Genomic DNA, 13,912 nt, shown 5'->3' with positions numbered 1-13,912 from the left:
GCGGTTTATTGGACCATTTGAGATACTTAGGAGGGTTGGAGAGGTGGCTTACGAGCTTGCTTTGCCACCTAGATTGTCGGGTGTTCATCCGGTATTCCATGTGTCCATGTTCCGGAAGTACATTGGGGACCCGTCTCATATTTTAGATTTCAGTACAGTACAACTAGATGAAAATTTGACTTATAATGTGGAGCCAGTGGCTATTTTGAGTCGACAGGTTCAAAAATTGAGATCAAAAGATATAGCATCAGTGAAAGTACAGTGGAGAGGTCGGCCCATGGAGGAGGCTACTTGGGAGACCGAGCAGGAGATGCGGAGCAGGTACCCGCACCTATTTGAAACTCCAGGTATGTTTCTTAACTCACTGAGGACGAGCGTTTGTTTTAGTTGGGGAGAATGTAACGACCTGAACCGTTGTTTCCTATATTTTCGTCTCGTATTCCCCGTTAAATGCTTATTCATGTTTCAATATGTGTACTTGGTGAATTTGAGTCAATTCGGATCGAGTTTGGTATGAAATGGGACAATTAGTCTCCTTAAGGAAGAATTAGTCTCGAAAAGTCAATCAAACATTGACTTGTGAGTTAGAGGGCTCGAAATTGAATTCCGATGATTCGGTTAGTTTCGGGGGATGATTTAAGGCCTAGGAGCGCAATCAGAATTAATTTTGGAGGTCCGGTGAAGAAATTAGCTCATTTTGGCGAAGTTAGTATTTTGGCGATTTCCGGTTGATAGGTGAAATTTTGATCCGACGGTCAGAATGGAATTCTGAGAATTTCTATAGCTTCGTTATGCCATTTTGGATATGTGTGCAAAATTTCAAGTCATTCGGACATATTTTGGTCGAGTTTTGATCGAAAGCGCGTTTTGGAAGTTTTAAAGGAACTTAGACTTGAATTCGGTGTAATTCGATAATTTTGGTATTAGTCGAGGTGTTTTGATAATTGGAACAAGTTTGAATAATATTATAAGATGTATTGGTATTTTTGGTTGAGGTCCCGAGGACCTCGGGATGATTTCGGATGGCTAACGGGAACTTTTGAAGTTGGAAATTTCATAATAGACGAAAGTTGTAAATGAGTGCGCACAAGGCCTCACTTTAAACGATAAAATCTCTCGTTATATAAGGAGTTGTGTGATCTAGAGCCTATCAAATTAAATCCCTTTGAGTCTAGTTTCCAAAACAACAAACCGTTCGTCATTTGGAAGTGTACGCAGGAAGTTATGACCATTTCACTGGTCAGGTGTCAGAGCGCGCGAAGTATCGCGAGAAGTCGCGCGTTTCGCGCGTCTGAGGCAGAATGCTCAGCAAAAACGCGCGAACAACGCGCGAACTCGCACGACTGGAGGGTTTTTAAGTACTCTAAAGACCGGAAATGAGAGGAATTGAGTCATTTCTCAAGCTTAGGGCTTCCTCTACACCCCCAATTCGACCAAGGCACCCAATTGCACTCCTAAGGAAAGATTTTTGGAGTATTTTGAGTTGATTACTACTCCCAAACACTTGTATTAACATGGATTGATCTTAAAAATCCTTAGATTTTCAAGAAATTCCTTCAAGAACTCAAAGAAGGGTTTTGCAAGATTTCTTCCAAAAGGTAAATCCTACACCTTAGACTCACATATATGGATATACTATGGAAATATGAGTATGAATCAAGTATTACAACTTATTGTATGGTGGTTGGAAGCCATAAATTCCCAATTTAAATACATGAACATGGTAGGGATTTAAAGGTGTTTATTTGATGGAATTTTTGTTGGTTTGGGTGTGAATGGTTGATCACACATGTGATGTTAGGAGTATAAATTGTTAAAGAATAATAGTGTGATGAATTATTGGTTAATGGTGATAGTTGGAGGAACCAATGCTATAGTTAAGAGGTGTAAATATTTATGCCTACAAGATGTTTGATAATATGCCTAAATGGCATAATTTATGGGATCTAGTACTAATATTGGCCATATTGAGTGTTGTATTGTAGATTGAAGTTACATAACTGTATGGGATCATTATAGTATCATTAAGGGGCGAATTTCAGATATGTATGGTTAAAACCCCGTCTTTTAGAAATCGAACTTCATCGAGGTTTGTGTGATTTTTGGCAGATTCGTCACACGAGGAGGCCAATTAGAGAGGCAAGGGCATAGCGAGCTAGAGGTGAGTAATGATTTTAAATGATGCACTGAGGGTTTGAAACCCCGGATTGCACAACATACTGCTATGTTGAGATGAGACACGCGTTGTATGACGAGCGCGGGGTCATTTACTATTGGGGATTGTGACTTGGTCCATCCCAGTTGATATTTTTACCGCGTAATTGATAAAGATTTATTGTTTTTCACTATGATTGGGGCTTATTGCCATATTTGGGCTTCGTGCCAATTATCTGAAATCTTTTGTGAATTTACATCACTATTTTCCTCACGAATTGAAATATTATTTGAACTCAGTCCAATTGAATTATATTATTTTGTGAACTCAGCTACATTTATACTCAACTCGAGATTTAATGATATTTATAATGCTGTTGAGCTGAGCACTATTGTTTTACTGATGCCCAAGAGGCTTATGATTATTTTCTGGACTGATTGAGGCCGAGGGCCATACGTGAGGATATGTTGAGTGATGTGAGGAGGCTTTCAGGCCTCGAGTGTTATATGAGGAGGCTTTCAGGCCTCGTGTGTGATGTGTGAAGGCTTTCAGGCCTATTGATATTGCGCTTGGGCTGTAGGAGCCCCTCCGGAGTCTGTACACACCCCCAGTGAGCGCAGGGTACCCAGGTGAGTTGGGAGTGGGCCCGAGAGGCCGTTGCTTGTGTGTGGTGAGTTGGGAGTGAGCCCGAGGGGCTGATACTATACTGAGATTTACATATTGAGCCCGAGGGGCAAGCCTTTGATTTATCCTTACTGCGGAAATTAATTGGCTTCACTATTTTTAAAAGAAGAATTATCCGATACTCACTGTTTTAATGTATAACTGATTTTACTGCATGGGATAGCGCTATATTGTGCCGTTATGAGATTTCATGTTTTCAGTCGTTATTTATTTTTATTACTCACTAGGTTGGAGTACTCACATTACTCCATGCACCATGTGTGCAGATACAGGCAGAGCTGAGTTCGCTCCTGAGCGCTAATTCTTTCCAGGCCAGGCGGTGACTAGGAGTAACGAGGTAGTTGTTGACGTCCGCAACCCCGTTTTCTCCCTTATCTTTGTTATTTATGATAAATCCAGACTTTGTAAAATATTAGTAAACTCTGTAGTAGCTCATGACTCGTGACACCCCGATTTCGGGCTGAGTTGGGATGGTTTTCCTTGTTCTATCACGTTTATTTCGCATTTAAGATTATATTGCCCATGATTTAGATTTATTCCTGCTAAGTAATTATAAAGAGATGTACTGTTTTGTTGATTGGCTGGCCTTGTCCTCACGAGAGGCGTCATCACGACCGGAATTGCGAACCTTACCCAATTGTTTGAATAGCCATATGTTTGAACCCTTTTTACCTCCCACGAGCACTTGAATGACCTTGACATATGTAAAAGTTAAAGTGTAGGGTGGTGGTTTGGTTTTTGAGTAGAACCAATGAAATAGAGGAAAGGTGTAGTTTTGGAAGAGTAAAAGAAGAAACGCCACGTAAAAAAAACAAAAAAAATGAATAAATGTTATAGTTGATAAGTTGTAGCTTAATACAAATGCACCTAAAGGAATGAGATGTTATAAATAAAAATGAGGTGGAACGTCTGGTTGACATAAGCATGATTTTGAAGGTTAATGTGATTGTATTAAAAGTGCTTAGGGAGGTTAGTCACTATATCCAAATATATCCTACATATCCCTTAGCCTACATTACAACCAAGTGAAGTCCTAATTGATCTTAGACTGAATAGGCTCGATTAGTAGAGTAGTACACTACGGGCAAGTCTATAGTGCATCTTTGTGGCATGTGAATGTTCTTTTTGAGAGTGAGCGAATTTTGTCCATCTAAGTTCCTAATTGTTCTTACTAATATTAACTGTGGAATTACTCTCTTGTGTGATGTGAGGGAATGTGATTCACGTAGGAAAGGTAAGTCTTGACTTCTGTATAGAGTAGTTTGAGTAAGTGCGAATATTGCATGGCATGAGAGATTCGACTTTTGAATTGTTCATGGTGTAATTCGTTAAGGGGAAAGCTTAGGGAAGGAACTTTGATAGAGTGTGGTGGATTGCTCGAGGACTAACAATGATTTAAGTGTGGGGTGTTGATAATATGCTACATAGACGATATTTACACCCTAATTATACCACGCTTTATTGTTGTTTTATAGGCTAAATGATAACAAAATGCTCTAATTGGTGTTCTTTTGCTTCGCAGGGACTAATCCAAGTTAGGAAGAACTATGGAGTGTTTTGGAGTCAACAATGTGAAGAAAACATCCAACCAAGAAGCACCAGAGCGGAAAGAAGCAAAAAAGGGGACTGGATTTGAATCCACCGCGACCGCGGTGGGACCACAACAGGCAACTAATGCGAGGCAGAATGTTTGGCCTTGACCGCGGTTGCGCCGCGGCCATGGTGAATTGTGCAATTGCCCAGACTTTTGGGACCAAAGTGAAACTCGGGGAAAACTTGTTCCAAACCCTTATAAACTCAAGAATCTCACCCAAGAAAGTTTTAAGCTTGTTTTTAGACTACTTTGGAGGCAAGAACAAGTGTGAGAAGATCAACCAAACATTAGAGTTTTTCTATCTCCTTTTATTTCTTTCAATTACACATTATGAACAACTTTGTAGTTTTCTCTTGCTTTGTTATGAGTAGCTAAACATTTGATCAAGGGTTGATGGAACCAATTGTTGGATGAAGTTTTGACTAAACTTTGTTATAATCGAGCCAGATTTATTATATGATTGTTCAACTACGTTTTGTATAGTGATTAATTGAATGGGACCTTGATTAATCGTGTCTAATTGCCTTGTGTTACTTGAGAAAGAATATTATGTTAGACTGTTGTTGAACAATACCACTCTTGGGTAGTTGAAGAGATTCATTACTTGACCTTAAAAGTGGGGTTAGAGATAACGAAACTTTAGTGGGATAATTCAGAGCTGCACATATTGTCAGCTAGAGTAGTTCGAGAGAATGCTCTAGTAAATTATCATAGTTGATCGAGAGATAATTACGATAACCCATAGCTCATAATCCTCATAAAGTATTACGACAAGATTATAACAAAAGAGTTAAGACCTAAACTAGCAATTGGGGAAATCAATACCCTAGACCTTTTTACTATTGAATTATCTTTGATTTAGCATATTGTTATTTTTAATATCATTGGAAGTAGTTAAACAAAAACCCAATCTTTATTGATAAAAATCATGCATCTGGAAATTGTTTGAGTTGCTAATAGCATTGCCAAAAGTTGTAATAGATAGGTTAGTTCCCTGAGGATTCGACTCCGGACTTAAAACCGGATTATATTTGCAACGACCGCTTTGTCTTTTAGAAGGCATAGTTGGGCGTGATTAGACTTCCAGGTACTATTTTCGCTGGAAAGAAGCATCAAGGTAAATCAAAAGCGAAGGACCAAAGCTTTCTAGTTATTATCTATTAAATTGAGTCTCTACGTTCCCGTTGAGGAAATCGGCAGAGACGATGGTACCGGAAAGTTTGCCAATTCAGACGTCTTCGTGAAGATGAATGTCGGGATTGTACTTGACGAGGGCTTGCCTTCCCCCTCTAAGATTTAGAGTGTTTTCCGCATATATTCCTCATTATTTGGCGGAATAACCCTTTCTTGCCAAACTGGTAGCGGTGACTAAAAGCATAACCGGAGAAGGGAACGTGGTCACTCCTCTTCACTCGTCTACCGATCAAATCGAGGTAACGAACACTTTCATTTTGTTTTAACTGATTATTTCTCTAAGTGCAATAGAAGCAGGAGCAATCACCCAGGAAACGCATCGTACTCTCCAATGCAAGCAAAATTAAGTAAATTGGGACTCACCTAGGGAACGCATCGTATTCGCCAGCGCAATCAAAATTAAGCAAAATTGGGACTCCCCCGGGTAACACCCAATATTCTCCAGTAAAAACAAGGGTCGAGTACGTCAGGATTCACCCCGACGTATGCATAAACAATACGGCGACCTGCGATCCTCCAAAAGCTAATAATGAAACAACGGGTTAACATTTCGGCCTTAGCTCGAAATAACACCCCTATGGCCAAGGACCATAGCCAAAAAGAATAATTCGACCTTGTTCGAATCACAACGGGTTAACATTTCAACGTCAGCTCGAAATAACACCCTTACGGTTAAGGGCCATCGCCAAAAAAAAGAATTTGACCTCGTTCAAATCGTAACAGGTTAACATTTCGACGTCAGCTCGAAATAACACCCCTTCGATCAAGGGCCATTGCCAAAAAGAAGAATTTGACCTCGTTCGAATCGTAACATGATAATATTTCAACGCTAGCTCGAAATAACATCCCTACGGCCAAGGGCTATCGCCAAAATGAAAAATTTGACCTCGCTTGAATTGCAATGGGTTAACATTTCGACCAACCCGAAATAATACCCCTATGGCCAAGGGACATCGCCAAAATAAAAAATTTGGCCTCGTCCGAATCAACTTTCAGCCTCGTCCGAATCAACTTCCGGCCTCGTCCGAATAAACCTCAGCCTCGTCCGAATCAACTTCGGCCTCGTCCGGATCAACCTCGGCCTCGTCCGAATCAACTTCGGCCTCGTCCGAATGAACCTTCAGCCTCGTCCGAACCAATTTCGGCCTCATCCGAACCAACTTCAGCCTCATCCGAATCAAACTTCGGCCTCGTCGGAATTAACCCATCCCAATGTGATTCACCTTACATGGGTATTTTAATCATGTCCAATTCATGAGATCCCTTTCTTTTCTTCGTCAGATCATTACTCAATCGAAGGCCCAAACGTCATCCTTTATCTATCAGCACCCTTATTCTATTACTAGGGCAACATTCCATATCTTCTAAATGCTATTAGTCTTAGACTCCTTTGAGTTCATTCAGGCTATAGTAAGCTTTGTATAACTTAGAGAAACCATGTGCTCTTCTTGTTTTCATGGGCTTAATCCTGAGGACTTATCCATTTTCGTTTCCTTCTCACTCGCGCGTTCTTCTCCTTACTCCTGCCTTCTAAAACCTTGTTGCTTCACCATACAATAGCTTGCGACCTATACATATCCATTTATATTACTTGCAACCCTTCAACTTGCTTGCATCATAGATTTCCTTATGTCATTTCGAATCAACTTTCATTCTCGTTCGAATAAACTTTTGGCCTTGTCTGAATCAACCTTGGCCTCGTCCGAAACAACTTCGGCCTCATCCGGATCAAACTTCGGCCTCGTCCAAAATTGGCCTCGTTGGAATCAACTTTCGGCCTCATCCAAATCAACTTCGGCCTCGTCCGTATCAACCTTCGGCCTCTTCCGAATCAATTTTGGCCTCGTCCAAATCAACCTTCGGCCTCGTCCGAATCAGCTTCGGCCTCGTCCGAATCAACTTTGGCTTCGTCCGAATCAACCTTCGGCCTCATCCGAATCAACTGCGGCCTCGCCCGAATCAACCTTCGGCCTCGCCCAAATTCACAATCGGCAACCTCGCCCGTATGAACATTCGGCGACCTCACCCGAATTCACATTCGGCGACCTTGTCCAAATTCACATTCGAAGACCTCGTACGAATTCACATTCGGTCTCCTCACCCGAATCCACATTCGGCGACTTCGTCTGAATTCACATTCGGTGTCCTCACCCGAATTTACATTCGGCGACCTCTCCCGAATTGGCATCTGGTCTCCTCGCCCGTCCAGATCTGAGGACGCAAATGACCTTCTCCGATGCCGCCATCCTTGCCAAAGCCGCCATCCTGGCCTCGACGGCCTTCTCCAACTCTACTGTCTTCTCAATCGATTCATTACTCGGGTCATTGGCCCTGATCAAACTCTGCTCAAGTTCAGCCCGTGGGGATACCACTTTGACCTAAAGATCGACACCCTCAGCCGCGATCCACACTAGTCGACATCCCCATCCGAATTTCTCGAACTGCGATTAATGATGTCCGCTCACCGAGCTCGACCAAAAGACGACCTCGATAAGCGGAGGGACTAACTGTATGGGTCAAAATCGGATCAGAGAAATTTGGTACGCTGAGACAATAGGCCGAGGTTGGGCAGGCCGAGGTCGGACAATCATCAATTAGGTCGAGGTCGGGCAGTCATCAATAAGGCCGAGGTCGAACAGTCATCAATAAGGCCGAGGTCAGGCAGGCCGAGGTCGAACAGTCATCAATAAGGCCGAGGTCGGGCAGTGATGAAATAGCTAGTTTGCTTTGGAATCCTCAAAGGGAATGTTCTATTGAATATTTTCTCTAATTGTACTTTTTTAGGATTTTCTATGGATACCCCTTATAAATAGGAAGGGAGGACTTCCCTAAAAGGGGGCTCTCTCCCTCTCTCTAGAAAATATGTAAACATACATCTCTAAAGAGATTAGATGATCTGTGATCCCATCGTTCATCAGATCCAAAAAGGGAACTAAGGTTCTTGTATTTGTCTATCATTCAACTTTATCAAATGAAAGAGGATCCGCACCCCTCAAGATTGGGTGAATCTTTTCCTTTATTTGCATTTTATTGTCATTTAATGTTACTTAATGCATCTCTCTTTCTGCTATTAAATCTGGTCATAATCACTGCCAGCATTTATACTCAGCTATGTTTTTCTATTCATATTACTCATTTCGGATCTAAAATTAATTATCTTTAACTAGGATTTATCTTCCATCCTCTTATTTAATTAGTTTAACAAAAAAGGTCTCATACTTTTTTTGCTCAAACAAAACGAAATCAAGCCGTGTATATCCCACTTAACATGTCTTTGATAAAATTAACAAGATTATAAGTTGCCCAACGGCTAGAAAGAACTGAATTTAGGATAAAGAAGTGCATCAATTTTCAAGCATTCTTCTTTCTTACATATTCAAAAGATGCCTGTAAGCATCACTAACAATTTTCTTAATCTAATATAAACATCATTAGCAAAAGGAGAAAATCTTATTAAAAAGGAAATAAAGTACAGAATAAACTTAATGCACTGCAAAACCACGTAGTAGACACGTTAGGTAACTAACTGAGGTCTTTCCCCTCCAATCGCATTTTTGTTTTATTATTATTATTTTGGAGAATAAGACATGCACCTTTCTGTAGTTATAACTAAAGTCAAAAATCCCAGCCCAGTAAGATCCAGCAAGATATTAGTTTAATGATACCTATTAACAAAAGATAATCCAAATATTAAACAATAATTATTGCATTTAATTACTCGTCCACATCAAATAACCTCTCCTCTGTTTTTGTTTTTTTGTCTTTTATTGAGACTAAGCTTTATATCTTTTTCCAATGCCGACTTAAGTTATACCCAATGATTTCGCGAGAAGAAAAATTATTTGCTTAAATTAGTGGAGTACTAAACAAATCTATATTGCAACATTGTTATTAACCAATCATCAATGCCCCTAATAATTACAAGACAAATAATAGAGAGTAAACTAGTAATAAAAAAAAAAAAAGGAGATAAAATTAAAGAACTAGCTTAAGTTTTGTACATTAGCAAACATAAATTTTTATACTATCATGACATGTTGATCTACTATAACAAGGACTTCTTTATATTTAATTTAATATTGCTAGCGAGAGAATTAAAAAATAGCATAGATAAACAATAATAGCTTATTATAAATGATTGAATTACATTGATAGTTTAATTCTTTTTATGGTATACTACTCTCTTTATTCTAAATTAGGTTATATTCTTTTTTTTCTAGTCATCCCAATAAAAATAACATCTTTCTGTATTTAGTACGTAATATATTAACTGTAAACATTTTATCTTATCCTTAAGTAATAATTTCTAATTACAAAAATTTCTATAGTTTATTTTAATCATAAATTTTAAGAATGTTTCTCCCTTTTAAACTTGTACTAGTCTTAGGGTACGCGCTTTGCGCGTGTACCTATATCAATGAGTATATAATTTTAAAAAATTACATAAATATTATTAAATAATATATTTGAGTTATTGAATAAAATTAAAAAAATAATTTATTTATTTTTGCATTCGGGATTCGTGCCTTTACAATGATATAGAAAATAGAGATACTTTTTAAAACTCCTTCTTACTCGAATAACATCTTTTTCTCTTCATCGATGTTTTCACATAATATTTAAAAATTATATTTAATTATTAGAAAAATAGTTAATTAAGTACATACATCTTAATTTAATAGTAAGAATATATAGTGTCCTCCCCTTAGAATTATAAGTTGAAACATATTTCATATAAAAATTGTCGTAAACAAATATAAGCAAAAGACAATGTAATACTGTTATTTCTCCCCAAACAATATTTATGTTAAGACAATGTAATATTATTATTTCTCCCAAACAATATAAGTAAATGATAATAGATCTTTGTGGTCCAGGCCTTACCTGGACCCCGCACATATAGTGCACCGAGCTTTCTTTAATATTTATATTAAAGTCCTAAATATTAGGACTTCCTACATAATTTAACACAAGAAATATTTTATAACCAAATTAGTTGATTTCAAAGTACTGTATATTACGATAATAACTAAATTACGATTTTATCTAATGTGAAGTTTAATTTTAAATGGTAAAAAAAAAGGCGAACGATATTTCATTAAGGGCCTTCGTGCATTTAATATAGATAGATAGAACGATATGTAAGTTATTATGTATTCTAAAAATTAATCAATTTAGTAGTGTACTTGATTAATCTTCTCTTCTTCTTTTTTTAACGTTTTAATTTAAAATCCTACAAATGATATGGAGATTAGACGTGGTAAAAAGCTAGTATTGTTTTTCCTTTTGAAACAAAAGTCTTTATTGTATTAAAATCACGTCTTCCTATTGCAAATAAAATTGTAATACAATCTAATAAGGAAAGATTAACAAATTAATTCTAGTTGATTTTAAAGTTCTAACTTTAGAAAAATTAGCATAAATGGTAATTGAATGTTTATTCCTAAATATTAGGAAGGCAACTTAAATTACAATTTTATCTAGTGTAAAGTCGATTTTTTAAGGGTAAAAAAGTCGAACGATATTTCGCTAAGGGCCTTCGTGCTTTTAATATAGTATAGATTAGCTGAAAAAACATCACATGAATTTGGACAATGGGGTAAATAAGAAAATAGCAATTGAGACTTAAGGCTTAAGAAAGAAGAAAGAAGGCGACGCGAGTATGGTGACACGCTTCTACTTCTACTTCCATTATTATTCCACATAATAACACGCATCCGCGGTTTTCGTCAGCTAACACAAACATCCAAAAACAAATAAATACTGTTTCATCCGTTTCATGAACTTATTTGATTGGATACGGAGTTTTAAAAAAAATAAAAATAAAATAAAATTTATGGTCCTAAATAAATAAATAAAAAAGGTCCAAAGTATTTGTATAGTTATAAAAGCTTCTCATTAAGAGTAGAATAAATAGTTTAAGCTAAATTATTTTCAAATTAAGAAAGAACTTATTCTTTTTATCGAAAAGAAATAGGCTATGGAATGGAACGGAGGAAGTACAATTTTATGTTTATTTTTTTGAGAGGGGGGCCGGGTTTAATCATATGTATGTTCCCTATTTAAAGCCCTTAGACAAATCCAACTTCATGAATTCTTCTCTCTTCTATTCTTCTCCTATCATTTTTTCCATTGGCTTTTAGCTTATATCTTCTCTATCTATTTTTGTGTAAACACCTTTAACACAGAATCTCTCTGCTTGTCTGAATTTTCTTTTCTGAGAAAAGGAAAATAAAGGAAAAATGGTTTGTATGGTTTCTCGTACAGGAAGACAATTGCAGAGGTACAACAAAGGCCGCCGCCTTGTTGTTGGGTAGGTCTTCGTTTCCCTTGTCTTTTTCTAATTTCTCTACGTTGATTATATTTTCTGTTAGTCGTTTTTGGGTGTTAATATTAATTCTGCAAATTTTCCATATATTTTTGCAGATGTATTCCATATAGATTTACAAGAAATGGTGAATTTGAGGTCCTTGTTGTTAGTTCCCAGAAGGGTCATGCAATGATGTTTCCCAAGGTACATAATCATTATAGTATTCATCACAGAATGATTTTTCATTTTTTATTTTATTTTATTTTCTTTGGGTCATCGCCTATTAATTAATAACACAAATGGAATTTTAATTTGCAGGGAGGATGGGAGCTAGATGAATCTGTTGAAGAAGCAGCTTCTCGTGAATCCCTTGAAGAAGCTGGTGTTCTTGGCATTGTTCAGGTCTCTATCATATTTCTATTTTTTCATCATGTTTTAATTATGTATTAATTTTTAATAAAAATATATATAATTACTTTTGTTGAAGAATTATTAATAAACTGCATGCTTCTGTTTCAGTGTGAATTAGGAAACTGGAGATTCAAGAGCAAGAGTCAAGGCATCTATCATGAAGGTTACATGTTTCCATTGCTTGTTACAGAACAACTTTCTCTTTGGCCTGAGCAAAATGTGAGAAGAAGAGCATGGGTAAGTGTATTGTTAAGAAAAAAAAACTTGTTATTGAAAAATCAAGATTTAATTTGAAGTAGCAAGAAACTGAAGTCACTAATAATATCTTGATTAATTGTATTGTGCAGATGAGTGTGGAGGAAGCAAGTGAAGTTTGTCAGCAATGGTGGATGAAAGAAGCCCTTGCGAGATTAGTTGAGAGGCTGAATTCATCTGATATTGACAAAGAAGCTGTTCTTTCAAGTTCTCTTAGCTAGAAAAAGAATAAAAATTCATTTTCTTTAGGATTTTGTAAATAGAGCAATAGGGAAAGAGAAAAAAAGTAGATCCAATAAATGCTGGATGGTCAAAGGGATTCCACAACTGTATCATTATCACATTCTGACAGATTTGGGAAATAACTGTATCATTATCATTCTGACTTATTTGGGGTTTGAAAAAAAAAAAGGTTCACTTTCTCTCTACATCCGTTTTTTTGGTTTCTTATCTTTGTTCGATATTCGCAAGACTGACAATATTCGGATTCGCGCCGCGTAGACACCCATTCGGGGAAGCGCTCCCTACCTAGGATTTTTCTATACACAAGACTCGAAGAACTTGAAACTTCTGGTTAAGGAAAGAATAGTCTAATCCAGTGTACCACATTTTTTGGTTATGTTGATGTAGATTTTCAAGTAAATTTTCAAAGGGAAACTGCCATTAGAAGTTGTTGAACAATTTGTATAATCATTTTTTTTGCTGTTCGTAAAATGGGAAAAATTGTCCATAAACTATTAGAAATAGGTCAATTTTATCTTCTGCTTGCTTTTAGTACCAAATATATTCTCGCCGTACATCTTTTGGACCATAATTGCCTCCAAACTAACGGCTGCCTGCAAGAGCCTCTTAGAGGTATTTTAATGCTATAAACTCTGACGATCCAACTGATCGTTTTAAGCTTTAGCATTCCGTTTGGCGGTTTGAGATCTTGATTAGTTTCATATGAAGCATTATGACTTGCGTGTATGGTTGGTTTTGATGTTCGAGAGGTTCAAGATTGATTTGGAAGAGTGATTCTCAATTTGAAAGCTTTAAGTTGGAAGAGTTTACTAAGGTTTGACTTCTGAGTGAATGACATCGGATCGAAGTTTTTATGTTTCCGATAGATCCAGATAGTGATATTGGACTTGGGCTTATGCCCGAATTTGATTTATGAGGTTCCTAGGTTATTTTGAGGATAATCGCCGAAGGTTGGCATTTTGAAGGTATTAGAATTGGCCAAGTTTGATTTATAGTTGACTTTGATCATACCGGAACCCATTTAGTATCTCGAGGCTTGGGCAGGTTCGTGTTGTCATATTGGACT

General features: G+C 37.3%; 1 protein-coding gene across 1 annotated transcript; it reads left to right on the top strand.

Moving 5' to 3' along the window:
- The first annotated feature begins 11,716 nt into the window (after positions 1-11,716).
- Positions 11,717-13,031, top strand: LOC104243574 (nudix hydrolase 17, mitochondrial-like). The gene is made up of 5 exons (XM_009798783.2): positions 11,717-11,940; positions 12,054-12,141; positions 12,256-12,339; positions 12,457-12,585; positions 12,696-13,031. The coding sequence occupies exons 1-5, from the start codon at positions 11,870-11,872 to the stop codon at positions 12,822-12,824; spliced, it is 501 nt and encodes a 166-aa protein (XP_009797085.1). The 5' UTR covers positions 11,717-11,869; the 3' UTR covers positions 12,825-13,031.
- The last annotated feature ends 881 nt before the right edge of the window (positions 13,032-13,912 follow it).

Source organism: Nicotiana sylvestris, chromosome 11 (assembly GCF_000393655.2).
Source record: "Nicotiana sylvestris chromosome 11, ASM39365v2, whole genome shotgun sequence".
Classification (NCBI taxonomy): domain Eukaryota; kingdom Viridiplantae; phylum Streptophyta; class Magnoliopsida; order Solanales; family Solanaceae; genus Nicotiana; species Nicotiana sylvestris.
The sequence above is the reverse complement of the archived record's forward strand: the minus strand, read 5'-3'. Positions and strand labels throughout refer to the sequence as shown.

Bases quoted from the DNA above. Each gene is read 5' to 3' on its own strand.
- LOC104243574 (XM_009798783.2), top strand. From the start codon at position 11,870: ATGGTTTGTATGGTTTCTCGTACAGGAAGACAATTGCAGAGGTACAAC. The intron at 11,941-12,053 runs GTAGGTCTTCGT...ATATTTTTGCAG, and splicing joins GGCCGCCGCCTTGTTGTTGG to ATGTATTCCATATAGATTTA. The intron at 12,340-12,456 runs GTCTCTATCATA...CTTCTGTTTCAG, and splicing joins GTGTTCTTGGCATTGTTCAG to TGTGAATTAGGAAACTGGAG.